This window comes from Hirundo rustica, chromosome 21 (genome assembly GCF_015227805.2).
Source record: "Hirundo rustica isolate bHirRus1 chromosome 21, bHirRus1.pri.v3, whole genome shotgun sequence".
Lineage (NCBI taxonomy): Eukaryota > Metazoa > Chordata > Aves > Passeriformes > Hirundinidae > Hirundo > Hirundo rustica.
In genome coordinates this window covers 1,686,946-1,711,979 of record NC_053470.1, presented here as the reverse complement: position 1 = coordinate 1,711,979, position 25,034 = coordinate 1,686,946, and the positions used below count along the sequence as shown (strand labels likewise).

At 48.8% G+C, this 25,034-nt stretch overlaps 1 protein-coding gene across 2 annotated transcripts in view; it reads right to left on the bottom strand.

Moving 5' to 3' along the window:
• Nucleotides 1–25,034, bottom strand: part of LOC120762132 (vascular endothelial growth factor receptor kdr-like) — a 133,123-nt gene that overhangs the window by 68,882 nt on the left and 39,207 nt on the right. For both annotated transcript variants that reach the window (XM_040084219.2, XM_040084220.2), the window contains exons 3-8: nucleotides 22,967–23,166; nucleotides 10,077–10,204; nucleotides 5,436–5,595; nucleotides 3,814–3,950; nucleotides 2,197–2,356; nucleotides 930–1,047 (exon numbers count right to left, since the gene is read on the bottom strand). In XM_040084219.2, coding sequence (XP_039940153.1) covers nucleotides 930–1,047; nucleotides 2,197–2,356; nucleotides 3,814–3,950; nucleotides 5,436–5,595; nucleotides 10,077–10,204; nucleotides 22,967–23,166 — 903 coding nt within the window. The remainder of the gene's footprint in view (nucleotides 1–929; nucleotides 1,048–2,196; nucleotides 2,357–3,813; nucleotides 3,951–5,435; nucleotides 5,596–10,076; nucleotides 10,205–22,966; nucleotides 23,167–25,034) is intronic.

Genomic DNA, 25,034 nt, shown 5'->3' with positions numbered 1-25,034 from the left:
GCCACCAAAGAGCTCCACGCTGAGCCCAAGAACAAAGGCTTGGCAGGGAGAAGGGGTCGGTCCCCACTTCAGCTCCCAGAACACCCCCATCCCTAAATAACAGCAGCAATTAAAACCACCTCCTGGCACTGATTCCACTAAAATGAGAGGATTTCATGTTATTACACTGCTAATCAAAGGCAGCGAGGCCAGCCCTGAGCGACCTTTTGCTGCCTGCCAGGCTCAGCTGGCCGAGGACAGGTGCCCCAGGAAATGCCACCTTCTGTGCCAGGACAGACCCCCCTGCCATCTGTCCCACGGGATTTAATGCAGCTGAGGAGATAAAAGGCGTTGGATGGGGTCGTTGAAGATGGAGCGGGAGAGAGGATGAGTGATGAAAGGGTAAAGAGAGACTCGAATGTCTCCTGGAGCTGCTGATGTGTTGCCCCTCCTGTTAGCAGATCCACTGCACTCCTGGAGGAGCCTTTAGCTTGCTCAGGAGGATTCACTGCAAGGATCTTATTTAAAACATTATTTAAAAGCTCTGGAGAGAAGCAATTTCCTATGTTAAAAATCTGTCCTTTTCCTGTCGCCCCCTGCTCCCTTGCAGACTGACCAGCGCTGCTGGGGGTGAGCAGGAATCCCTTCCCCAAGAGCTTTCTCCTTGGATCTCCCAAATCATTCTGTGTCCAGGGAAAGTGAAACACACATTTTTTTTCTGCAGGGACCTTTCTTGCATGGCTAGGAGAGGAAAACAGCCTGGGAATGAGGGGTGGCTGGCCCAGCCTCCCAGAGCTCAGGAGCCCAGAGCAGAGCTGAGCTCGTTCCAGCGAGCTCTGAGCGTTCCCAGCTCCCGTCCGTGGCCTGTGTGGTGAGGGATGGTGGTGATCTGCTCCTGACAGGAGTCCTAAAGGAGCTCAGGCATTCCTGCTGTCGCCGGGAGCACTCACCAGGTGACAGTGGGCCGAGGAAAGGCGTCCACCTTGGCAGCCAGCTTCAGGGACTTGTGTCCTGAGGTAATCTCGTAGTAAGGCCCTTTCTTGTGGGAGACCGTGATGTAGGGTTTTTCTGGGAAGAGAAATGAGCAGGGAGACTTGGGATGGCAGCTCTGCCACAGGAGCTGTGATTGCTCTGTTCCCACGCGGGTTTTTTTCCAATACAGGCCTGCACAGAACCGAACGGATCAGGCTGTTCCCTCGGCTCCCTGCGCAGCCAGGCCTCAGCCACCAAGGGCTGTTCCCACGTGAAGGAATTCACACGGAAAGCAGAGGATCTGCACCAGCACTGCCCCTGGATCAGCGTGGGAGATGTCTGGGGCATCTCTTGTCCGTGTGGAGCCCACAGGATGGATTTTCCAGGGCCTCAGCAACCACACGTGGTGTCACCGAGACACACAAAGCAGCTACACGCAGACGAGAGGTTTCGCAGAGCAGAGGTTCCTCCGATCCAGCTCAAAAGCTGAGTCCAGGCGGAGAGAGAGCTCTTTGTTTTATTTCTTACTTTTTATACATTTGTGGGTCTAGCAGAAGATTGGCTTCTGGGGTTTTTCACCTTTCAGCCAAGTGGCTAGACCAACTGTCAGTTACAATTGTTTTCAGGTTAGAAATACGCAAACAAAGGGCAGAGAATGAAAAACAAAGGATTTGTTTATGTTACATCTGTGGGAAAAAGGTAGAACTGCTCTTAATATTGTACAGTAATTAAAAAGATCTGACTCCATTTTATGAAAATCAAAAGGCTATAAAAAACTCAGAAAAACCAGGGTAACACATGTGGTACCAGCTTTTTCAAGCAGTTCAGCTCCCTCAGACATCACAGAATCCCAGAATGGTTTGGGTTGGGAGGGATGGTAAAACTCATCCAGTGCCACCGCTGCCATGGCAGGGACACCTTCCACTGTCTCAGGCTGCTCCCAGCCCCAGTGTCCAACCTGGCCTTGGGCACTGCCAGGGATCCAGGGGCAGCCACAGCTGCTCTGGGCACCCTGTGCCAGGGCCTCAACACCCTGCCAGGGAACAATTCCTGATTCCCAATCTCCCATCCAAATGTACCTCTTGAATTACTTTGAAGATATGGGAGCTGACTCTCATTGACTAATTAGAGGTTATAGATGATTAACGGTTGACTTTCTCCCTAATGCCATTTCAGTTGAGGGTTTTTACAGATTCTCGAAGCTGAACACTCCTGGTTCCACCCTGCTCCAGCTGCAGCACTCACCATACACAGTGACAGTGACATTGGCCTCCAGCCTGGTGGCATTGAACGTCCTGCAGATGTACAGGCCCCCGTCCTCCTTGGTGACATTTTCAATTATCAGGCTGCTGCCGACTTTGTACACGACATCGCTCTGGTCCATCGTTCTCCTGGGGTGAGGGTGCTGGGAGTCACAAAAAGGAGGGTGAAAAAGCAGCAGAAACTGGATTATTGTGTTCACCCTTTCAAAGGCTGCCAGTAAAGGGAAGCAGTGATTTGTATCGAAACCATCACTGAAATAAATAATATAAAAGGCAGATCAGCAGGAAGAGCTCTTGTGAGAAGTTTCATTATCAAGTCTAAGAAGAGAGAGAAGCAGAGTGGAAATGTGGCACTTTGTGCTGAATTCTGGGCAGGTAAACAAGGGGATGCATCCCAGCCCTTCTCCAGGACCAAATCCCAAGGATTTCAGGGTAAAACTGCTGCAAGAAGGTCAGAGCTGTGCTCCAAGGGTTTGGGTTTGAGGGTTTTTAAATTTATTTTGGTCACAGTCAGTATTTTTTCTGTATTAAAAACCTCCTGCTTTTTAAAAGTATATATTATGACAGAAATACAATATATTGTGACAGCCAAGTGCCAATGCAAATTCCTGGGGAATTTCAGAAAGCATTATTGCTTTTGATAGGATTTTTGATCCCAGAGATTCGGCCAAGAAGTTTTACATTTATAATGTTAGAAATATAAGGAGAGTTCATAGGAAAACGAGTCCTTTCCACCATATGGGGTTCAAGAAACCAAATTCAGTAATGCTGTAGTGCTTGGACCTCTATAAATTCTGTGTTGGATTTTCTGTAGTTTCCTCATCAAAACAAACTCAGACATTCTTTTTTTTTTTTTTTTTTTTTTTTTTTTTTTTTAAGGAAACAAGTCAAAATTAATCAGTTTTTAGTAATCACATTTTACACCTTCCCAAAAGGCTTAGATGCTTCTTTACAATGTGTATTTTGCTGAACTAAACAGAAAAAAACCCTCCAATTATTTTAATTCTCAGCACTAAGCAGAGCCGAGAGTGGAATCTCAGACAAATGAACTGATTTGGAAAATTATCCCCCTCTGTTTTGTTTTTTTTTTTTAGGAGCAGTGAGAGGGTTTGGTACTTCAAATGTTCAGTCTCTTACTTATTTCTATTTCAAGTTTGGCACTTTTGTATTGTATCCACAGAAAACTCAAGACTCAGAATTTATATTTCATTCTTTGGGGATGATTTCCACAGTTTCAGTTGTGTTTTCCTTTGCTTTTTCCTGCTTCATAAATACCAAAATAGACGGGGAGATGGACAGCTCACAACCTGCATTTCAGACTTGTCATGTGAGACAGCCAGGACAGAAGGGATGAAGGAGTTTTTCTTCCCAAAAAGAAGGAAACACTCCTGGCTTTTCTTGCCAGGGTTTATTTAGTGAGTTTTGCTGTTTAATCTGCGGGTTCAAGAAGGGCAGAGAAGTTTTAGATTCATCCAAACACAAAGTTCAACCAATGATAGGCTTATAAATGGTTGGATAATTTCAGAATAAGTGCTAATTAGGTTTTCTCAGCCCTGTGAATTTTGGGGAGAGGGGGAATGCAGGAGTTCCATGCACTCACTGTGCCACGGGGACACGTCCAGACAAACTCGATGCGCCCGTTGATGAAGGTCTCTGCTTTGCACTCCAGCTTGAGCGTTTCTCCAACCAACAGCTTTTTGGCACTTGCCTTCAGAGCCAGGTTCTGTATTCTGCCCTCTGCAATGGAAGAGGCAAAGCTGTGACCAGCAGCACTTCCTGCTTCACCTTGGGATCCACCCTGACCCCATGGACACAGTCAGGAATGGCTGCTCTTCCATCTGCCTTGGCTCCAACCCTCTCAGCAGCTCCACAGAAAAGAATTTCCAAAGGTGGAACCGCCTCCTTTTGAGGGCCTCAAAGTGAGAGGATGCAGTTTTGTTGGACATGAGACGTGTTTCTCTGGTCCTCTCCTGCCCAGCTCCCTTTCCTTCCTGAATGGGATCCCCAGATCCCTGAACAGGATCTCCCAATCCCTAAATGGGATCCCCAGATCCCCAAACAGGATCTCCAAATCCTTGACTGGGATCTCCAAATCCCCAAATGGGATCTCCAGATCCTTGAATGTGATCCCCAGATCCCTGAACAGGATCTCCCAGTCCCTAAATGGGATCCCCAGATCCCCAAACAGGATCTCCAAATCCTTGAATGGGATCCCCAAATCCCCAAAGGGGATCTCCTAATCCCTAAATGGGATCCCCAAATCCCTGCATGGGATCCCCAAATCTTGCTCTTACACATTTATCAATGCCTTAAATACATCAGCTCTGAACTTCCATCAGTTTTTGGTGCCCAGTACCAAAACCACACCTGACCAGTGACAGTAACACATGACAGAAAGGGATTTCCTGGGTCCTTTTGAGCTGCAGCAGGATGCCTGAGAAGTTCTGTAGATTTGCATTCATGATTTTAATAAAAAATTACACCAACAAGGGAAAAAAAAAGGAGAAAGATTTACAGGACTTTTATTTGGCTGCCACACAAATTTACAAGCCTGTTGTTCAAAGCTGAGTGCTGATTGTGTAGAAGGATGCCATGAGCTAATGAGAATGAAGTCCAAGTAAATAGAAGATATATGGGGAGATAAAGAACATACATGGAAAACAAAAGAAAAATAAATTCTAATTGGTTTCATATAAATGCTCAGCACTCAAAAATTTAATGTCTAGTTGCTTCAGATTCAGATTTTAATTATGAGCTGAAGCTCAGCTGTAAATCCAAGGGAAATGGTGCAGTAAATCACCTAGAGAAAATCCATAAAAAGCCAAGATGTGAATTAGCAGTGTAGTGAGATTTTTATGCCATGATCACACGTGGTTAACGACCAGAAGCAAAAAGAAAGCTGCAGTTTGGTTCCTCCTGAACCAGCAGTTGTTTTAACGTAAACACAGCTCAATCCAAGCAAACAGAGCCTTGGTGGGGTTTGAATAGAACACTCCTGTTTTGTACCACCTCAGCACTTGGTCATTTTTCAAAACCAGGGGTGGCTCCAATCCAAGTTCTACTGAACAGCGGGAAAAAAAGGAAGAAGGACTTTACTTTTAGCGTTCCAGCTTGGACTTGCTAGAGATGCAGCATGGGGAGATCTCTCAGATATAACTGAGGTTAACCAAGGAATGACATCCTGGAGCCCCCAGCGAAGCAGGGGCTCTCCCTGGCACTCACCCAGTCTCTGGGCCATGTAATAGGAGTTGAAGACGCTGCCGTTGACCTGGGCCGAGCATGTGAGGATCCCCGAGGGCACGAAGGAGTGCGAGGGGATGACAAAGCCTCTCCTGGGGTCCCACTGCATCCTCCTGAAGTTGATCTCTGCAGAGGAAGGGTACTGCAAGGGAACAGACAAGGAGTGAGAATCCCGTTCCCCTCAGAGTGGGGGCTGCTGTGCCTTTGACCCGCCCAGGGCTTTGGGGGCTCTGTCCACACGGATCTGCAGCAGCCTGAGCAAGCAGAAAAGCCTCCCTGGGGCACGAGTGTCTTTGAAATTCAACACCTGGGCATCCAGTTCAGGAGTCCGCGTCCTCTCAGACCTCATGTGTGGGACCCATTTCCCCCATCCCTTCTCTGGAAATCATTACGCCCATCTTACATGAATTTTGGGGGGTGATCTTTTTGGAGGTGTTTCCTCCCAGTGCCACATGGAGCTACCACACATTTTCCTCATTGTACCTTAAAATTAGTGTGAAATTTCCAAAATCAGAATTATTCACTAACTCACCTGACTGTGGTTCTGGTCTGTGGGCACTCCCCAGATTCTGTCCCACAGAAAGTGGGGGGACATTCTCAGAGCACCCCATGGATTTCCATGGAAGCAGCCTGGGTGACTGAGGAGTGTAAATCATAAAAATAAAGGGACTAAGGCACTAAATTCATAAATACCTGTAATGTTCTGAGGTTCTTGAAAAAACACTCTCAGTTCTGCTTATGAGGAAGAATTGAGAATAGAAAAGGCAAATGTGGAAAATGAACTAGAGCAAAAATTCTTTTAATGAGAATGAACTTTCCTCTGTCTACCCTTGAACAACACCACTGTGGAGCAGCTTGGCTTTTGTTGGGGGGAATAATCAGTTTATTGTTATTATTAACACACAGGGAAAATCCTCTATTTGCTAGAGGGAATGTAATTTGCTTTCCAAAAAATTTGAAAAATCCTGGATTATAATATACCAAAGAACTATGTGAAATTAAAAGAGCTCCCTGAAACGCCCCATTTCAGGTGTTTGCAGGGGGGGAATGGAGGCACAGGTAGCTCTGGCTTTCCCAGCAGGACACAGGGAGGCTCTTTAGAACTGAGGCTGCTCTTTGGGAGTGTTGAGATCACTTCTGCCCAAAAAATGAAAGGTTTGGGCAAACCTCAATGTGCCTGCATTTACCTCATGATAATTAGCTTTATTTGCTTCTCCCTCCTCCTCATATCCTGGCTGCTCAAAGGTGAGGTAAAGGGAAGTTTTCCTTTTCAGAGAGACCCTGCTTTAGCCTTGGGAGCAAACCAAGGGACTGAAAGCAGGAATTTCACCCCGATTGAAGAGTTTTGCTCCTATTCCTGCTGTGTGCAGCTCCTGTTTGTCTCCCAGCAGTCAGGACTGTGGTTTGGCAGGGCAGCTTAAATTGGATTCAGTTTAAACAATCCTCCTCTTCCACACAACTTGCAGCCTGGGGCTCCGGATACACAAGTGACCAGGTTGGCCTTGGTTTGGGCCAATCGTTACAATTCCAGCATGGACCAAACCCAAAGGAATTCTGGCTGAGGAGCTGGTGATGCTGCATGGGGAAGAGGGGACAGCCAGACAGTCGCTGCCTTTTGGAGCAGCATCTCTTCTGACAGCGGTAGGAGACAAGCATTTCTTGTAAATGCTTTTGAAATAATCAAGCTGTGGCATCTCGGTTTAGAACCGTGAGGAAAAATAGGAAAAATTACAGAAAGAGATCTGAAACCTGAGGCTTAATCATGCTTTAGCACCCATGAAGGTCAAAGCTGGAAGTGGCAAACGCACACTGAACCACATCAGTGACTAAACAGATCTGACATGGCTGAAAAAGCTCTTTTTGCCCCGAATTAAAATCACATTAAGCGAAATTAAAAGCCTGAGTTCTGTGTCTTAGCATGAGTTTGTTAATAACAAAGATAATATATTGAGATAGCTGGGATATGCTTAGTATAAGCAAGAGGTACCTTTCTCTGAGCAGGTTTAAAGAGAGTGCGGTGATTTTAAAGTATAATGGTAATTTAAGGAACTTAATTTACGGTGGCAAAGAGTTCATTTTCCACAAGAATAATAAAACGTGATAAAGCTGAACTTCAGGGTTTGGCAGCTCTGCTCCCCGATGCCTGGGGGAAGGGGGAAGGAAAAATAACCCTGCTCAGGAGGCCCTTTTCAACACCACACACAGATTAAACATCTTCATAGAATATTCACAAATACCTATTTAAACAATCAAACAAGAAAACGTCAATGCTGCTTCGAAGGAAATCACAGTGGCTTTCCTCCCTTTGAAGTGTTGTCCTCCCTCTCCAGTTGTCTCCTGGAGATTAAATTTGGAAGGAGAGGATGTTCTAAATTTGTCTGATGGCCTCGCTCACCCTTCCTCCCCCACGGTCACCTCCGCCCCTCTCCTGTCCCGCTTCCTCCCGGCGCGGGAGCTGCCGCCTCGGCGCTGCCGTGGTGCCGTAGGATTTCAGCTCTTCTGCTTTCCCAGTCCTGCACTGCTTTAGTGTATGACTCTAAACTCCATACAGGGTGGTAGTTAACTGTCTTCACACTTTGGTCAGACAGAACAATTCCTCTGGGCCTGGAATCCAAGGACACCCTCTGCCTCAGGCCCCGAAAATACCAACAAAAGTGAATTGGGGGAAGCAAACTGGGGGAATGTGACTTCATTGCCTGAAGCTGTAATTGGAGGATTAATCCCTGATATGTAAATGGACCAAACTTATAATTGTCTGAAAAACTCGTGGCCATCACCCATCCTGCGTGCAGCCTCGGAGGCTTTTGACTGCCCAAGGTGAACCTACTGAAGGCCTTTAATAAATGCTCACTTTATTCTCTTAATCTTGTCTAGGCTCTGCTCTAGGGAGCCACTGAAGGGCATCAGTTCTCTCTTCATACATGGAACCTCCTGAGAACAATTGCCCATTTTTGCTTCGTTTCATCGATTTAAACCAAGTCGGGAATCTTGGGAATAAATGGCTCCAGCATCCATCCCTTTGGCAGCACTTACGCCTGAATGTCAAGGTTACAGCATGGTCTGTGCAGGCCAAGGCTGTTTGGGATAATAAAATGGAAATTTAAGGTCTGGGCCCTGCTCAGTCGATGGAGTCACTCAGTGGGATTCCCAGCCAGGGCCAAGCCAGCGGTGCTGTCCAGAGCTGGATCCCAGAGCTTTCCAAGGAGCCACGTCCCAGCAGCTCCCAGCTCCTTTGGGAGCTGTGCCCAACCTCTGCCTCCCTGCCCTGAGCCCCAGCTGCTCAGCCCTGGCGGGGGAAATCTTCTGGGGACAACCTTTTGTAGGAGAGGTTTCAGTGGAGATTTCATTCCAGCAGCCAGGCTGCAGTTTGTGTTTGGAGAAATGACTGGGAATTTAGCTGGGAAGCAGGAGGAGCAGGGCTGCCCATCAGTAAGGGAATAAATGTGGAGATGGGAATTCCAAGGCCACCCTGATGGTGCCAGGTTCTTCAGCACTGCTCCAGCCATGAATTTGGTGAAGCAGGCTCAAATCAGATGGGGATGTTTCATTTTTATAGCCAAGGAGAGAAGGTGGTAACACTTATCCAGCCTAAAATGATAACTGGAGAGGAGCCTCTTTCCCCTTCTTAATCCAGCTGATGAAATTTAAAAATAGAGATCTCCAAAGCAGTAAGGCTCCTGCTGTCCCTCTGTACCTCTACTGGGAATGTGCCATGGGTGCCAGAAGGAGCTGGAGCCCTGTCCCAGTCCCCTGTGATTCCTGTGCTGCCTCCCAGGAGAAAGAGACATCTAAGGCATGGAAATTTAGGAGCAGGGGGGCTTAGACCCCTCTCTGCCACATCCAGAGCAGCCTCATCCCTCCCAGCCCCTCCAGAACAGGCTGGAAAAGCAGCACAGGATGAGCTCCTGTTCCCTTTAGGGTTAACTGAGCTGTCAGGCTGGCAGGGGAATGGAAAGGCACAGGATTCCTGTAAATTTACCTGATGTAAAATGCAGGATTGGAGCCAGGAGATCTCTGTCCTGTTCCTCACTCCATGACAGGCTACTCCGGAGAGCAGTTCTGAAGCTCTTTAAATGAGTGACTCCATTGACTGGGCAGGGCCCAGACCTTAAATTTCCATTTTATTATCCCAAACAGCCTTGGCCTGCACAGACCATGCTGTAACCTTGACATTCAGGTGTAAGTGCTGCCAAAGGGATGGATGCTGGAGCCATCTATTCCCAAGATTCCCGACTTGGTTGGAATCGATGAAATGAAGCAAAAATGGGCAATTGTTCTAAGAGTTTCAATGTATAAAGAGAGAACCTTTCAGAGAGAGCCAGGTGTTATACAAATAATTTTGAAGGAAAACAGTGCTTTGTCCTCTACCTCTGCCAATTTATGGAGGAACACCAAGCCATAACATAGAATAAATATGTGATAAACTCAGCCTAATCCCTTAAAAATTCTTTTTACCCAGTTCAACAGTAACAGAGTGCAAGAACAGGTTCAAGTTTCAGGATTTTCAGCGTCTTTCCTATTTTTTATGGATTTTACCCAGCTTTATACATCTAAATGTGTGTTTTTCCCCACTTTGTTGGCAGCCCAGACCTTGAACTGATCTTCTCTGGAGCCACATCTCACCTGGGTGAGCTTGGGTCTGATGTCTGGCGAGGTGACCCGGCAGGGGATCACCACTGCCTTCTTATCATCCACGATGTAGATGATGTCGGGGTGCTCCGAGTGCATCTCCACAAATGGATTCCTGTAGTCTGCAGGGAAAAGAACAAGGATTTGGAAAGCCGCTCAGTCACTGGAAGGGCACAGCAGTGTGAGCACTGACCTGCCCAGAAAGGCTCCCTCAGAGCCAGGACATCCGATGACATCCTGCCACTGTCACACAGGGCTTAGAGCCAATGACCACTTCCTTGGATTTAACCCCACGTTCACCCAGAAATTGCCCAGAACGGCACATTTCTGTGCAGACATGTGAAAAACTTCATGGATTACCACCTCAAGATGCCAAGATACTTCTGGGCCTTGGGAGCCCTCCTGCCCTTCATCTGGGGATATCAACACGCATTTCTTGACTGGTGACAGCCTCTGCTTAAGGAATGGGAATCCCCAAGTGCTGTCCCCTGGAACTGACCCTCAGAGAATCGGCTCAGTGCAGAGCCGGAGCTCCTTTGCTCCGCACCCCACCCCTCTTCCACTTCCAACCACACCAAGGCAGGGATGGACGCAGAAGAGTGGCCCTGCTGCCTTTGTGGGGTTTGGAGCTCCATTTTAGCTCTGGTAATGGGAACTTTTTATTCCTCAGCAGACAAAATGAACCATGGGCTTCATCAGCAGGAGAGCAAGTGTTGGTTGGAGGCGTGTGTGTGACAGAAAGGCCACGTGTGAGGTGATGATGGTGTTTACAAAAGGCACTGTGCAAGGACACGGATGTGGGATTCCTGTGTTGACGTGGGACGAGGGGCTGAGCATGAGCACTGGCCCCAAGGCGGATAAAGGCCAAAAATCTGGATGATTTCTCTAATTTCCAGTGCTGACTTTTTATGCCAGCTTTTCTCCCACGCCGTCGGTTTATTCTGGCTGTGCTTCGGCGTAAGGGCATCGCAGGAAACGTTATGTGAGAGAGATTAATTAGAATTAAAACTTTAGATCTCTAATCTCCCCACATTTAGGAAGTTTCAGATACACATCTGAACTTTCTGGTCATGCAGGCCCTGGTTCTAATCAAGCCTTGAGCTGAGAAACCTGATCTTTGAACCACAACTTTGTAGCTTGGTCCAAGCCCCAAAACAAATAGGAAATATTTATACTCGGTTCAGTGTCTTGTGCACTTTCCCAAAAATGCTAAATTCTCCCGTTGAGTCACATTATGAAAATGTGTTTAGTGTTTATCCCCGCAGCTTAATCCCTCTGCAGTCTTGCTCTCCGGTTGAGCCACACTGGGAGGTAACAAATGTGACAATATTTTTATTTGACTTGAAAGAGGACACTGGGTAATTAAAAGAAGATCCTTGGGTTATTTGTGATAGGAAAAAGCAGAGAAAGTAGATTTTTGTGTATTTGCAATGAAGTGCAAAAAAGGTATCACAGGAAATGTAATCACAATTATTTCTTCTCCTGTGGAGGAAAGGAAAGAACAAGGAATGTGCCGCGTGACAGGGGATGGACAAGAGGATGGAAGAAAATATAGGGTGGATGAAGATACAAGCCAAGAAGAAATTTGCTGGGGGAAAAAAGGAGCTTCCTGATAACCAAACTTTTCACAATTCAGGATCAAGTTTTGCCTGAAAAGATGGAAGCACCGAATTTAAAACTAATTCTGCCAGTATTTTTAGAAAGAATTTCAGAATAGCACTGTTTGTTTAAGAAGTAACATAAATCAAAAGAAGGCAGCTAAACAAATATGAAACCATCCAAAAATGCAGGAAAATATTGAACTGTGCGATGATTGATGCATCTTAGTTAAAACAGAATACAATTTCTCAAAAATATTTCCTGTTCAAGGAAAAAAACCCATAATCATTTAACCCCATTCTCCACCATCTTTCCCAAACTCCAAGACTCATCTCTACCAAATTTTCAGATTCACAAGAGACCTAAAATTAATCTGCCTTTTTCCAGCTGCAAATAGGACAGGTACAGTGCTGCTGATTCACCTAATGGGAGGGGAAGCAGGGATTTACAGGGCGTGTGACAGAGGCTGTATTTCAGTCCTAACTGCTTTTTAATAGTAGCCTGCTCCTGAATTGCCACACATCCAACCAGGGGCTGCAGATAAACTATCCCAGATGAGCTACGATAGGGATTGGCAGCCAAACTAAATAAATCTGGCTTTCTACCATCACTCTTTGAAATCTTGATGGTATCTTAAAATCACCGTGCACTTAACAGCAGCAAGAGGCAGTTTCTGGGTGATGGAGATCGGGAAAAGGAAAGGAGGGCTTCAGCCATGTGATTGTTAATCACTCGTGGGTGTCAAGTCTCCTGGGCATCATTCTCACTGTGGTTTTATTTAAAAAAAAAAAAAAAAAAAAAAAAAAAAAAAAGGTGGAAAAGGTTTCCAATTTTATGGATTCTTCTCTTTGCTAAGCCAGCAGGGTGTTCCAGAGCAGATGGCTGTGATTTGTGTTATCTCACTGATTTTTGTTATCTCAGTGACTTGTGTTATCTCACTGCTTTGTTCAGTTTACACCCGAGCCTGGAGAGTTCTCTGCCTGCGAAAGGGCTTTTCCCTTCCTGGGAAATTCCCTGGAAGGGTTTTTCCCTCCCTGTTTCCTTCTGCAACATCAGAGCTCTTAAACAGGTGGGGATGCCTGTGGGTGGATAGCTGTGGATTGATATCTGTGGGTGTATAGCTGTGGATTGATATCTGTGGATAGATAGCTGCGGGTAGATATCTGTGGATGGATAGCTGTGGATGGATAGCTGTGGATGGATATCTGTGGATGGATAGCTGTGGATGGATAGCTGTGGGTGGATAGCTGTGGATGGATAGCTGTGGATTGATAGCTGTGGATGGATAGCTGTGGATGGATAGCTGTGGATGGATAGCTGTGGATGGATATCTGTCGTGGATATCTGTGGATGGATAGCTGTGGATGGATATCTGTGGATTGATAGCTGTGGATGGATAGCTGTGGATGGATATCTGTGGATGGATATCTGTGGGTGGATATCTGTCGTGGATAGCTGTGGATTGATATCTGTGGATGGATATCTGTGGATGGATAGCTGTGGATGGATAGCTGTGGATGGATATCTGTCGTGGATATCTGTGGATGGATATCTGTGGATTGATATCTGTGGATGGATATCTGTGGATTGATATCTGTGGATGGATATCTGTGGATTGATAGCTGTGGATTGATAGCTGTGGATTGATAGCTGTGGATGGATAGCTGTGGATGGATAGCTGTGGATTCATATCTGTGGATGGATATCTGTGGATGGATAGCTGTGGGTGGATATCTGTCGTGGATATCTGTGGATGGATAGCTGTGGATGGATAGCTGTGGGTGGATATCTGTCGTGGATATCTGTGGATGGATAGCTGTGGATGGATAGCTGTGGGTGGATATCTGTCGTGGATATCTGTGGATGGATAGCTGTGGATGGATAGCTGTGGGTGGATATCTGTCGTGGATATCTGTGGATGGATAGCTATGGATTGATAGCTGTGGATTCATATCTGTGGATTGATAGCTGTGGGTGGATAGCTGTGGATGGATAGCTGTGGGTGGATAGCTATGGATTGATAGCTGTGGATTCATATCTGTGGATTGATAGCTGTGGGTGGATAGCTGTGGATGGATAGCTGTGGATATCCCTGTGGGAGCCATTGGGATTGGCCCAGTTGGTCAGAGCAGGGTGCTAATAAAGCCAAGGTTGTGGTTTTGCTCCCTATTTGGGCCATTCACTTTAGAGCTGGTCTCCATGATCCTCGGGTGTCTCTTCCATCTGGGAATGTTCTGTGATTTCAGCTCCTGGAGCGAGGGTGCTGCTGTGGCAGCAGGTCGTAGGGCTGCCCTGCCGCAGGTTTGACATGAGAGCCATCAGGGGACAGTGACCCTGCAGTGACAGGGCCAGGCAGCTGCAGGGGAAGGTCAAGCACCTGGATCTGTCCCTGAGACCAGGGAGGTTTTGTTTCCCTCCCTAACTGTGGAACTCTGTGCAAAAGGAAATAACAATGTCATAGAATCCCAGAATGGTTTGGGTTGGAACCTTAAAGCCCATCCAGTTCCACCCTGCCATGGGCAGGGACATCTCCCACCATCCCAGTTTGCTCCAAGCTCCGTCCAGCCTGGCCTTGGACACGTCCAGCCTCAAGTATCTCAGCCACCAAGCACTAAAGAGCCCCAGGACACAGAGAAGAGCTCAAAGCCTGCGTGTCCTGCTCCAAACCCCCTCCTAAGCAGGAGCAAGGCAGTGCCAATGGCAAGAAGAAGCTTTCTGGCACTTTCCAGCCAGCTGGACTGCTCACTTTAGCAGATAAGCAAACATAAAGTGGCTCAGCTTTGGGGCTTAACAGAATGACAAAGGATAAATTCTGAGCTAATCAACTGCCAGCTGATACCTTTGTTATGGTTTGTGCAGACGAGAAAACGGATCCTTCCTGAAAGCCCTCAGTAGTTCAGACTGACATGGCATGGAAAAATGATCTGCTGGAGCATCAGGAGTGTCACTGCCAGCTTTACGACCATGCTCACCACCTCCAGTCCACCAGCAATCAGTTAACTCCTTGTAAAAAACCCTCTCAGAGACAGAACGTCTTGAAACAAAAGGGACAGGGTCGCTTTTCTCTAAAAATGATAACCTCAGCCTGGAGGAAGATCCCCAGTTCCAGGTGGTGTAGATCAATTGCACTCAACCGCTGCAATCCGGAGAGCTGTGGCATGGGAAATGCAGGTGTCATCCTCTGCACAGTCACCCACACTGAACTCTGAGGGGGAAATCCCTCAGCAGAGAAACCCTTGATGAAAACAGAGCTTGGCACATCCGTCCCTCCCGAGCTGGGAAGCTGAGATGCCCTGTGAATGTCACCCAGAAAGAAACACCCAGCAACTCCCGGAGGATAATGAAACAGAATGATTAACTGCGGGCTGCGAAGCTCGTTACGTGTGAAGAAAGACAAGAGCTGAAGCACGTTGGGGACTTATCAGCTGCAACCCCAGCTGGGAGGCGAGGAAAGCCCTTTCCCCCGGGTCCCAGACTGGATGTCTGGCTGCCCAGGTCAGGGGAAGTTTGCAGGAAGCTCAGGCAGGCCGGGGTGTTGTGTTTAGCCAGCAGGGCTCGGGAGGAGCACAAAGGGCACCGCCAGGGAAGGGAGCAGCGGGTGGGGAGGGAAGGGACTGTCCGGCCCCGGGGAGCAGCTCCAGGGTCAAGGGTCCATGAGAACATTGTTTTCCTTCAGGCAGCGGAGCCCTGCATGTTTAGATCTTGTAGTGTCCAGGAGGAAACGAATCGCTGCTCGAGATGAGCTTGGGGAGGGTCCTGACAGCTCAGCTGGGAAATCTCAGCTGGGAAATCTCAGCTGTCCCCTCACAGCTCCACAGGGGCAACGGGACACAGGGATGGGACATGGGGCTGGGACACAGGGCTGGGACACAGGGCTGGGACATGGGGATGGGACACAGGTGTGGGACACAGGGATGGGACACAGGGCTGGGACACAGGGATGGGACACAGGGCTGGGACACAGGGCTGGGACACAGATCCAGGACACAGGGCTGGGACACAGATCCAGGACACAGATCTAGGACACAGATCCAGGACTCCCTGTGACAGCTGCTCTTTGTTCAGTGCCACCTGCAGAGCAGGGGCCTCTCTCCAGGGTCTCTCCACCTGTCTCCCCCTCTCAGAGGCATCACAGCCCATGCTGCCCGAAGCTGAGGTACCCAAACCCCTCAGCACTGCACTCAGCACGCTGTAGATTCAATCTCTCTTTATTTCCCTGCCTGTGCCTCTGACACACACACACACAGAGGATTTTATACAGGATTTGGGTTTTTCCCTGCTGCCCGTGTCTCCCACCCCGTGACAGCGATTTGTCCCGTGGCATTTGTCTCAGGGCCCAAGCCCCGGAGCTGACATCGCCTCTCCCTTCAGGTGCTGCCAGCCCACGAGGATGACGAGCACTAAATGCCCTTTGAGGACAGCCATGCACGGCTCTTCCAGCCCGTGAAATTCCTGAACATTCTCATTTTGCCTCTCGCTTTGTTCCAGATAAAGATAATTCCCTCGCCCTCACCATTTATTTTCTTCACTCAGCCGTACCTAAGCTGGGGAGCCTGGGCAGAGTTTCACAGGTTCTTCAAGTTCGTGTTTTGACATAATCCCCACGAAGTTTGTCTTCATCAAGGTCAAAAACAGCGAGAGGAGGTTTATACCCTGCTCTTTACAGTAATAGCAGCATTAGCAGTGCAGCGACACTTTGGGCAGAGTGTTTTGGAAAGCTTCACAAGAAAGCTTCAACCTGCTGAATTCCCCCTGGTGACCCATCAGAGCTGCCCCCAGGTACAGGAGTAACTCCTATAAAGGCACTTGTTTTGAAACTGGATCTTTGAAAATAAAAAGACCTTTCAGTTTGGCAGGCCATTGAAAAGAATTGGTGGTGGTGGAATGTTTAGATTAAACAGAAAGCAGAATATTTTCTCTTTAGGCAAAACAAAAGTGACTGCAGAACCCCCAGAAGCCATTCTGAGTCAACATGAAGCATTCTGTTTTGGTCGAATGAAATGCATTCTTCCCCCGGAGATTACTGTTAGAAACACAGGAATATTTGTGGAGGAAAAAAATATTACTCTAAAAAGTGTTAACTTCAAAAATTGTAGAAGCAAAATGCTTCTCGCTGCCAAGCAAATAAAGGCAAAATGGAAAGATTTATTTTTAAAAAATCCCAACAGAACATTACAGAAGAAGAAGAAGAAGAAGCCTCCATGCTTTGCCTGAAATTATGTTTCAAGCAGCAGAAGAATTTATAAATTTTGACCCCCTTCCACCAGATTTTAGGCAGGTTTGGCTTTGTAGAAAATATTCCCCAGCTTTATGTGCAGTCCCATCAAGAGCAGGTCTCCCACCTTGGGGCAGGCTCAGCAATTGGCAGCTACTGAGTGGAGACAAACCAGGAAGGAGGCCGTGGGGGAAGTGTGTGTGTGGTTCTGGCCTTTGGGCTCTCATTTGGAAATTCCTGATCCGTGAGGAGCGATCCTCTCTTCCTGCTGGGCTCTCGGGAGCTGCCACTGCCAGCGCCAGGAACTTCTGCTGCTCCCCCACCGCATCCTAGAAGTCTCCTCTGCTTTAAAGTGAGACCCCTCAGGATGTGATTTGAAGATTCTGGATGCCTTGATCAGAGCTAACAGCATCTTGCTCTCCCCTTGGGTGCAGCCCTCAATCCTCGGGGGTGCTGCCCAGGGCCGGGCTGTGCGGTGACACGGAGCTGGGATGTGCAGCCCACCCTGCCCGCACTGCTGTGGGACAGGGACAGGCGCTTCATCTGCGGGGCACACAGCTCAGCTGGCCCAGGTCTGGCAGCAGGTCTGCAGCCTCAAAAGAAGAAATCCAGCTCCTGCTCCGTTCCCACTGGTGATATCTTGGGAAAAGCGAGCCAAAGCCCAAAGCTGTCACCCCGGCCCCGCGGCTCTGCTCCTCACTTTTAGATTATCTCTGCGAACTGTCAAGAGGATTAAGGAGGCAGCAGCTTCAAAGAACATCAGAACCAAAATATGATCTCATCTGAGGGGCGTTTCCATGCACTTCCAGCCTCTTTAGATTCCTTGTGGTGGGAAAGGGATAAGGCTGCTCATCCTGGGCTGTGGCTGATGTGAACTCCATTGGTGCAGCACTTGGACCACCCCTCCTCACTCTGCCCTTCCCTGGAGCTGACCAGCAGGGAGATGTTCCAGCAGGACAAGTTGTGCTTGGATGCATCCCTCTTTTCCCTCAGGGATGGCCTCAGCAGGACTTATGCTCCCATAAAAATGTCTGTCTTGCTTCAAATTTGATTTGCTGTCCTCGTGCTCTGGACTCCTGGCAGGACAGCCCTAGGGCTGGTGCCTTCATGGTGCCTACATGAGCTTTAAAAGGAGCCAGAACTCGAATTTTCTGTGGGGGCATCTTCTGGATTTCCTGTGCTCCTGTGAACACCAGTGCTAAGAAACAAGCAGGTGGAAGCGAATGGTTCCCTCAGGCCTGTTCCTCACTCACACTAACACTGAGGTGGTGAAACACCAGCAGCTGATGGCTCTGGGTGGGGACACACTGTTAAAATATTCACTGTTTAATTGTTCAGATGTCTGTGTGTTCGAGGTGAGCCCCACTGGAACAAGCAGGGGAATGCACCCCGTTCTGCTCAGCCCCAGGTGGGCAGCCAGCCCTGGGCTCGCACACTGCATTTTGTGCCTGTTGCACTCAGAGGAGGTGGGGCTGGTGTTTCTGAAGCAGTGATTTGAGAAGCAGCTCTATCGTGGCCATAATTATTTCAAGAAATAGAAAACCAGCCCTCCTTTGCATAAAAGACGCTGAAGGATGTTGCTGGCCCCAGGCAATGAGGAGTTCCTGTTTTAGCCCTACAGCTGTGGCAAAGCAAATGCCACTGGGGGTGGGCAGGAATCCCAGCTAGGAAACCTGGAGGAACTTTTCCAAACACTTTTTGGCAGGATGTGCCCGGCTCCAGTGACCTCAGCGCCAAAGCCACACAAGGTGGAGGCAGCAGGAGCGGGCAGGCTCGCTCCTTGCTCTCATCACTGACTCAGGGGTACAAAATGTGCAGCAGATCCTTGACTGTGACACAGGGGCTGCTGGGGCAACCTGGAGCTGAGGCAGGATTTGAGCCAGGAGCTCTTCCAGCTGACGGCCCCAGGATTTTGACTCTGCTGACACTGACAGTATTTCAAATAGCTGGGAGCTGCAAGTCCTGACTCCCGTCTAGACTGGAGCCTGGGGTAGCCCTTTGGGAAGGTGGAATGAATCTTTGCTTGATTTGTCCTTCTTTCCCTTCTTCCCTAAGCCATATTCAATTTTATGTGTGCTGGGAATGATATCTGTGTGTATGCGTGAGGCAGGAAAGGCAACGGGGTTTTGGGAAATGTGGGACGTGGGACCTGGCATGATGGAAAAGATATGGAATAAGGGGTGGATGCTGACCTGGTCTTGTCTGGGTTACAGTTTTCTTTAGCTGGAACAGCGCTGTGTTTTGGATTCAAAACAAGAATAAAGTGGATAACACACTGAGAGGACCGCTGTCAAGAGCACTGCCTGTATTTTCACACAGCCTGCCCTGTCCCTTGGCACAGGGATCCCAAAGGCTGCAATAAATTAGGATATTCCTTGCAGGGAGTTGTCCCTTGGTTAGGAGGGGTAACTGCAGAAGGCAGAGGGAAGCAGAGGCTGTGTGTGGGTGGCTGTGGCAGCATTTTCCACGGAGCTGCCACTCCAACGTGGGACCAGGCCCTGCCTTTCCCTGCAGAGATTATCCCTCAGAGCTGAGATGGAATGAACACCATGAAGAACTCCCAACTATTTCTGTTCCAGCCTTGGGCCCCAGCACGTGGATGGGCAACAGGAGAAGGGATTGTCGTCCTTTTTAATGATGATCCTTGGGGCTTGCAGCTGCAGCAGAAAGGGCCTTGGGAACAGTTAATTCAGGATGAAGCTCCTGAGCTGTGCCTCCCCCAGTGCCTGAGCAGAGCTGAGGGGTGACAACTGCCCCTCTGCCCCCAGGGATGTGCAGGGTCACGGCTCCACCACCCCACAGGGAGAGCTGTGAGTGCCAGGTCCTGCCAGAGCTCACAGACGCCTCCAGGGAGGCTGGAAAAACAGGAGCCAGCACAGGAAATAATGGCCAATAACCGGGCTTCCCATACAATCATGTTCTCATTTCGGTGTCAAGCAGCCGGCCAGGAATGAAGGGAAAAATACCATTCCCTTTCCTTTTTTGGCAATAATGGCTTGTAACCTCAGAGGAATCTCCAGCCTTCGGGGGCTAGCTCTACGTTTTCTACCTCCACCTGGCTCAGCCTGACAAACACCCCGCTGAGAGCTTGCTGTGTGCACAAAACATCCACAGAGATGAGCTTCGGGCCTCACCCCAGTCTGGCACTGCCAGCGATCCGAGTTCCCTCACCTGGAGACAGCTGGTGGGTTTCTCAGCACTGCCCAGACACTGTCACAGCCATTTCCTTTAAAAGGCATGCTTAAACATTGGAGAAAGCCATAGGTGTGCTCTGAACTCCTTGTTTAAGTTCGGAGCAGTTTCCTGGTCCCCAGGACAGCCTGCTGGCTTCCAACAAATATCCACAGGAACCGCACGGCAGGAAGAGTGTGCCCTGAGGACAGATCCATGCTGGGGTATAAATAGCTCCATTTGACAGGGCCCAGCAGCTTCCTCAGCCTGGCAGGCCAGATCCCAGCAGGAACCTGCAGCTCCTGCACTGAGCTGCTGGGGCAGAGCCCTGCTTCGGGGTGCACGGGACAAGCCGGAGGAGTTTCCACCCACTTTTCCTTCCATGGCTTTTCAAGCACAGGAGTCTGAGTAAGAGCTTTTAGAGCGTGGAGGACGTGGCACACAATTAAAGTGCACCTGAGAGGGTGATTTTTGCTGTTTGTCAGGAGAACCTTGGCAAGCAGAAGGACATCCTGCCTATTTTTTTTTTTTTAAGATCAGCTCTGTTCCAAGAGCATCCCCCGCGGGGCATTTCATAACTTGGGATATTTTCTTCAGGAAAGTGCTCAGGCAGTCCCAAAAGATCCACAACGTTTCCTGCACGTGCTCCTGCCACAGAGTAATGAGGGGCTGGCTAGGCAGCCAGGGCACTGGATCCGGACAGAGAATTGAGTTTCCTGCAGCGTGGGACAGGCTGGGTTAACAATGTTGGACCTGGGGCATCTGAGCTGGGTGTAATGGGAAAAGGAAACAGCTCAGCACAAGAACCAGGGTGGATAAAGCAACCAGAGCACCAAGAAAAAAACAGAGAAAGGAAATAGAAAGGGAGAAAAAAAAATAAAAATACTTTGGGAACTAAGAAGTAATGCCAAAAGGCCACTTTCCAATTAGAGGAAAACTTGCTGGGAAAGCAGGATGAGGGTAAGAAGGGACTGTTCTCAACAGGCAGGAAAGTGTCACCCACATGAATCGAGCAGGCGTGTTCACCTGGAGGTGCAAAAGCTGAATTTTGCTGTGTGGGGCATATCAGAGTCCCCTGGGAGATGGAGATCACTCCTTGTGTTGGTTCACCACCACTGGCAACACCCTGAGACCCTGAGTCGGAGCTGACAGCAAAGGTTTGTGTTTTCTGGAGGTGGAGGTTTGCAGCTCTCTTCGCATACCATCAGACAAACTCACTGCCTCTGCAGCATTTGTGTAAGAGGATTCAAAGAACCACATTTTACCTTTTACCAGGGAAATGAAATTAATTCCTCCACACGAGTGTCTGCGGGGATGCGAAGGCTGAGCCTATCCAGCCCCAGAGGAGTTCATGTCATCTCCTATCCAAGGCACTGAAAGTCAGCTCCTCCCTCTGAGGAGTCACAATCTCAGCTAAGAAGATCCAAGATGATTCAGTGTTTAGTGATGCATTTGTCAAGCAGATTTGAAAAAAACCCCAGCATTTTGGGGGAATATTCTAACAAAAATTCCCATTATCGGAATGGTTGTTGAATAGGTTGGGTTCACTTAACCACAGAGGACCACGCTCCTCTGAAGTTCCCGCTTCCATTTATTCCTGGGTCTGAACTCAATGATTCTGGCATGTGGGGGAGAGGCAGCTCAAAGGGAACAAAAATGAGCAACGGGACACTTTTTACAGGAAAATACGTCCAATGCAGTCACCCAGCTCTGCTAGGAATGTCTCACGGATGTAAGGACAAATGTGTAGGAGGGGAGGAATTACAAAGAATGCTGTTGGGATTTCCATGCCTGGGGAGGAAGGGAAAGAGAGGAGGCTTGGACATTCAGGACGAATCTTTGGAAAAGCACTGTGACAGCAAAACCCTTTAGGACTGAAGGATTTAGTCTAAAAGGAAAGGATGCTTAAGGAAGTCGGTGCTTCTGCAAGGAGGTCTGGTGTTACTTGGGACGCTAAAGTGATGGGACAATCCAGCTTCCCAATCCTGGAACTAAACAGGATGGGTAACCTCTGGTTCTCACATCCGCGTCCCTGAGAATTCAGCCGGCGTGAAAATGCACCTGCCATGAAAACCCGGGTGTGATATATGTCCTAAAGTTAATTTGTGTTAAAAGGATGTAAGATGTAATTCAACCCCTAGAAATATAAGTTTTGTTTCTAATCCAGTATACCAAGAGTTAACTAAGACGAAAGCTGCACAGAGAGGGGTGCAGGAGTTTCTTTTGCCAGAAAAGACACAGGAGGGACACAAGAAAACTATGACAGGAATTACCCAAAAAAGGGACACGGGGATACCTCTGCCGGGAATCATTAAAGGGAGAACAAAGAAAATGGAAAAGGGAGATGGAAGCCCAGAGAACCGAATGGTTACATCAGATCGATATCTCATCCGTCTCCTCCCAAAATTAACATCTCCACACCACACCTGGACACAACGATTAAAGGCATTGTCCTCTCGAGCAACTCTATTCAGAGCCCCAGAACTGGAACATGAATGTCTAATGAGGCTGCCTCGGAAGAGGGAACCTCGGAGTCCCCAGTTTCTCTCAGCAATCCAGTGTATAAAAAGAGACTGCTCCAAGCCAGAAATGTGAACTTGGGGGGTGACACACTGGCTGAGTGTGTTGCCGCGTTCACCCAGCGCCGATCCCGGGCTCGACGCTGTCCTTTTAATTGTGGCTCTCGGAGACTGTCATTTTGTCTCTCCATAAAATTCCAAAATTTTGATTTATTGAATTTGGCCGATCATATTTATTACACCGGGTATATTTGCTCTTTCCAGAGAGCCAGAGCTGCTGCTCCCTCCTGGGCCGGCCGAGAGGCGGGAGCCTCTGCCCCGCTGGCTCTGCCTGGCGCGGCTCCCGCCGCCCAACGCCACGGGACGAGCGCAATTCTCACCTCGCACGAAGACGTAGATCCTGGCGGCGGGCCCCTGCTGCTCGGTGCTGTTGAGGGCGCAGCTGAGGTAGCCGGTGTCGTTGGCCGTGGCTCTCCTGAGCACGAGCTGGCTGCAGCTCGGCCCGGGGCCGTCGCGGCAGCCGCTCACGTGCACCCGCGGGTTGTCGTCCCTCGGCTGCCAGCTCACGGACGGGGCTCCCCTGCGGGCACAACACACCCGAGTTACACAGGGGTCAGGCAAAAGTGGGGCTCCTTCCCGGCCAGTCGTTCCCTGTGACGGTTCTGGTTTCTTTTTCTCCGCCAAGGTCAGGATGAAAAACATAGGAAACGTAGATTTCGAGTCTGGACTTGGTCATTATTTCTTGTCTATTTACAGGCTCACTCAGTCTCATAAGTTAGAGAAATGAAGGTAAAATGGGGCGTTTCTGACTCTTTCCAAGGTTATTTAAGTGCTAATTGCCCAATAACGAGGTGACACCTGTATTATTTATATTTGTGACCCAATAATGTCCACCCAAGGCTTGCAATGCGGACCTTTTTCACCTGATTACAGAAAACCACCCAAACCTATGGAGAAGAAGGAAGTAGAAGGTGAAGAAGGAAGTAGAAGGTGAAGAAGGACTTGGACAACACCCAGAATCCTCCATCCTGACTCACATACATTACTATGTAATCCCAAAATTCAAGTTTCCAGAATTCCAACAGTTCCCAGTCTCCTACCCATGTCATTCCCAAATAAATTGTAAATGTCGCTGAGTGTTTGCAGTTCCACCCATTAGAAAATGAGCTGCATCACCCCACACTCTTCCCCAGACGTTCCTGAAATACCCTGTGGGAGCTGCAGCAAGCTCCTGGAGAAAAGTTTAATTTCTCTTCTAACACACTGCCTGAACACAAGTTTGTTTTTATAACACTGTATTTTAGCCACTTCAAACATTAAAAAGCATCAGATAAAATTATATGTTTGTTCCAGGCGGAGGATTTTGCATATTTTAACGGCTGAATGAATGCATATTTTCTTGCAGTGAGGCTGCATGGAGAGCAGAAGATATTTATGTAATTTTGCATCACCTTTCTTGCTTAATCAGCAGTGACTCAGTCTTGATTTTTGTGAGGGGCCTGCAAGTAATCAGATTACAAATCTGGGAATATCTGCTCAGGACACATTTTTTTCCAATTCCCCTCATGACAGCAGCCAGAACATCAATCCAGGAGAGCAGAGGATGCACATTCCCCCCACCTGATCCCTCTGCTGCTGGATCTCCAGGCACAGCTGGTGAACAATGCCATTCCATGGAGTTCAGGACAAGAAGCCGGGCCTGGGGGTCACCTGCTGCAGGACCCAGAGCTCGCAGCTGATCTCAGTCACAGCTGGATGTGCTGGGAGCTTCAGGCCGTGGCAGCAGGAGCTCCTGGAGCTCCCTCTGAGAGCTCTGGGGATGGGCCGCAGCTGCCACACAGCCCAGCAGATGAAGGTGATGGTGTTTTTTGTAGTAAACTGGATTTCTGTGTGGAAACTGGTGGGTTGGGGGATAATCTCCTGTGGATTTTCCTGGGGGAGAAGTTGGTGTTGGAGAGAGGGAGTTGTGTGTTCTCCTCTGAGAACAGGGGGCTGGCTCTCCCTTCTCCCTCAGAGAATTCCCACTGCTGGGATGGAGAAGGGGTCAGAACACCTGGGCTTCCCCAGCTCGGTGCTGCCAGGGAGAAATCCAGTCCTGACCCCCAGAGCCAGGAGTCTGGCAATGCCCAGAGTGAGTGTCTGTGTGAAATTCCCGGCGAGCCAGGAGCTCCAGAGCTCCAGTGGCCTGCAGGGGTGCCGTAGGTGCAGTCAGATCATTCTTCCAGGGCTCCCAGTGACAGTTCCACAAACATCCTCTTGGCCCTCGCTCCCGCCCGTCCCTCTGTCGCCTTCCTGGAGAGGAGGCGGACACGGAGCTGGGCTCTTGAGGTTATTCCCAGCACAAGGCTGAAGGAGAGCACTGGGAAAAGTGGGAATATCCTCTCTGCTGAGCAGCCTCGCCCTCGTTCTTGGATGCTCTGGTGGCTCGGACAGCCCCACCCACGTCAG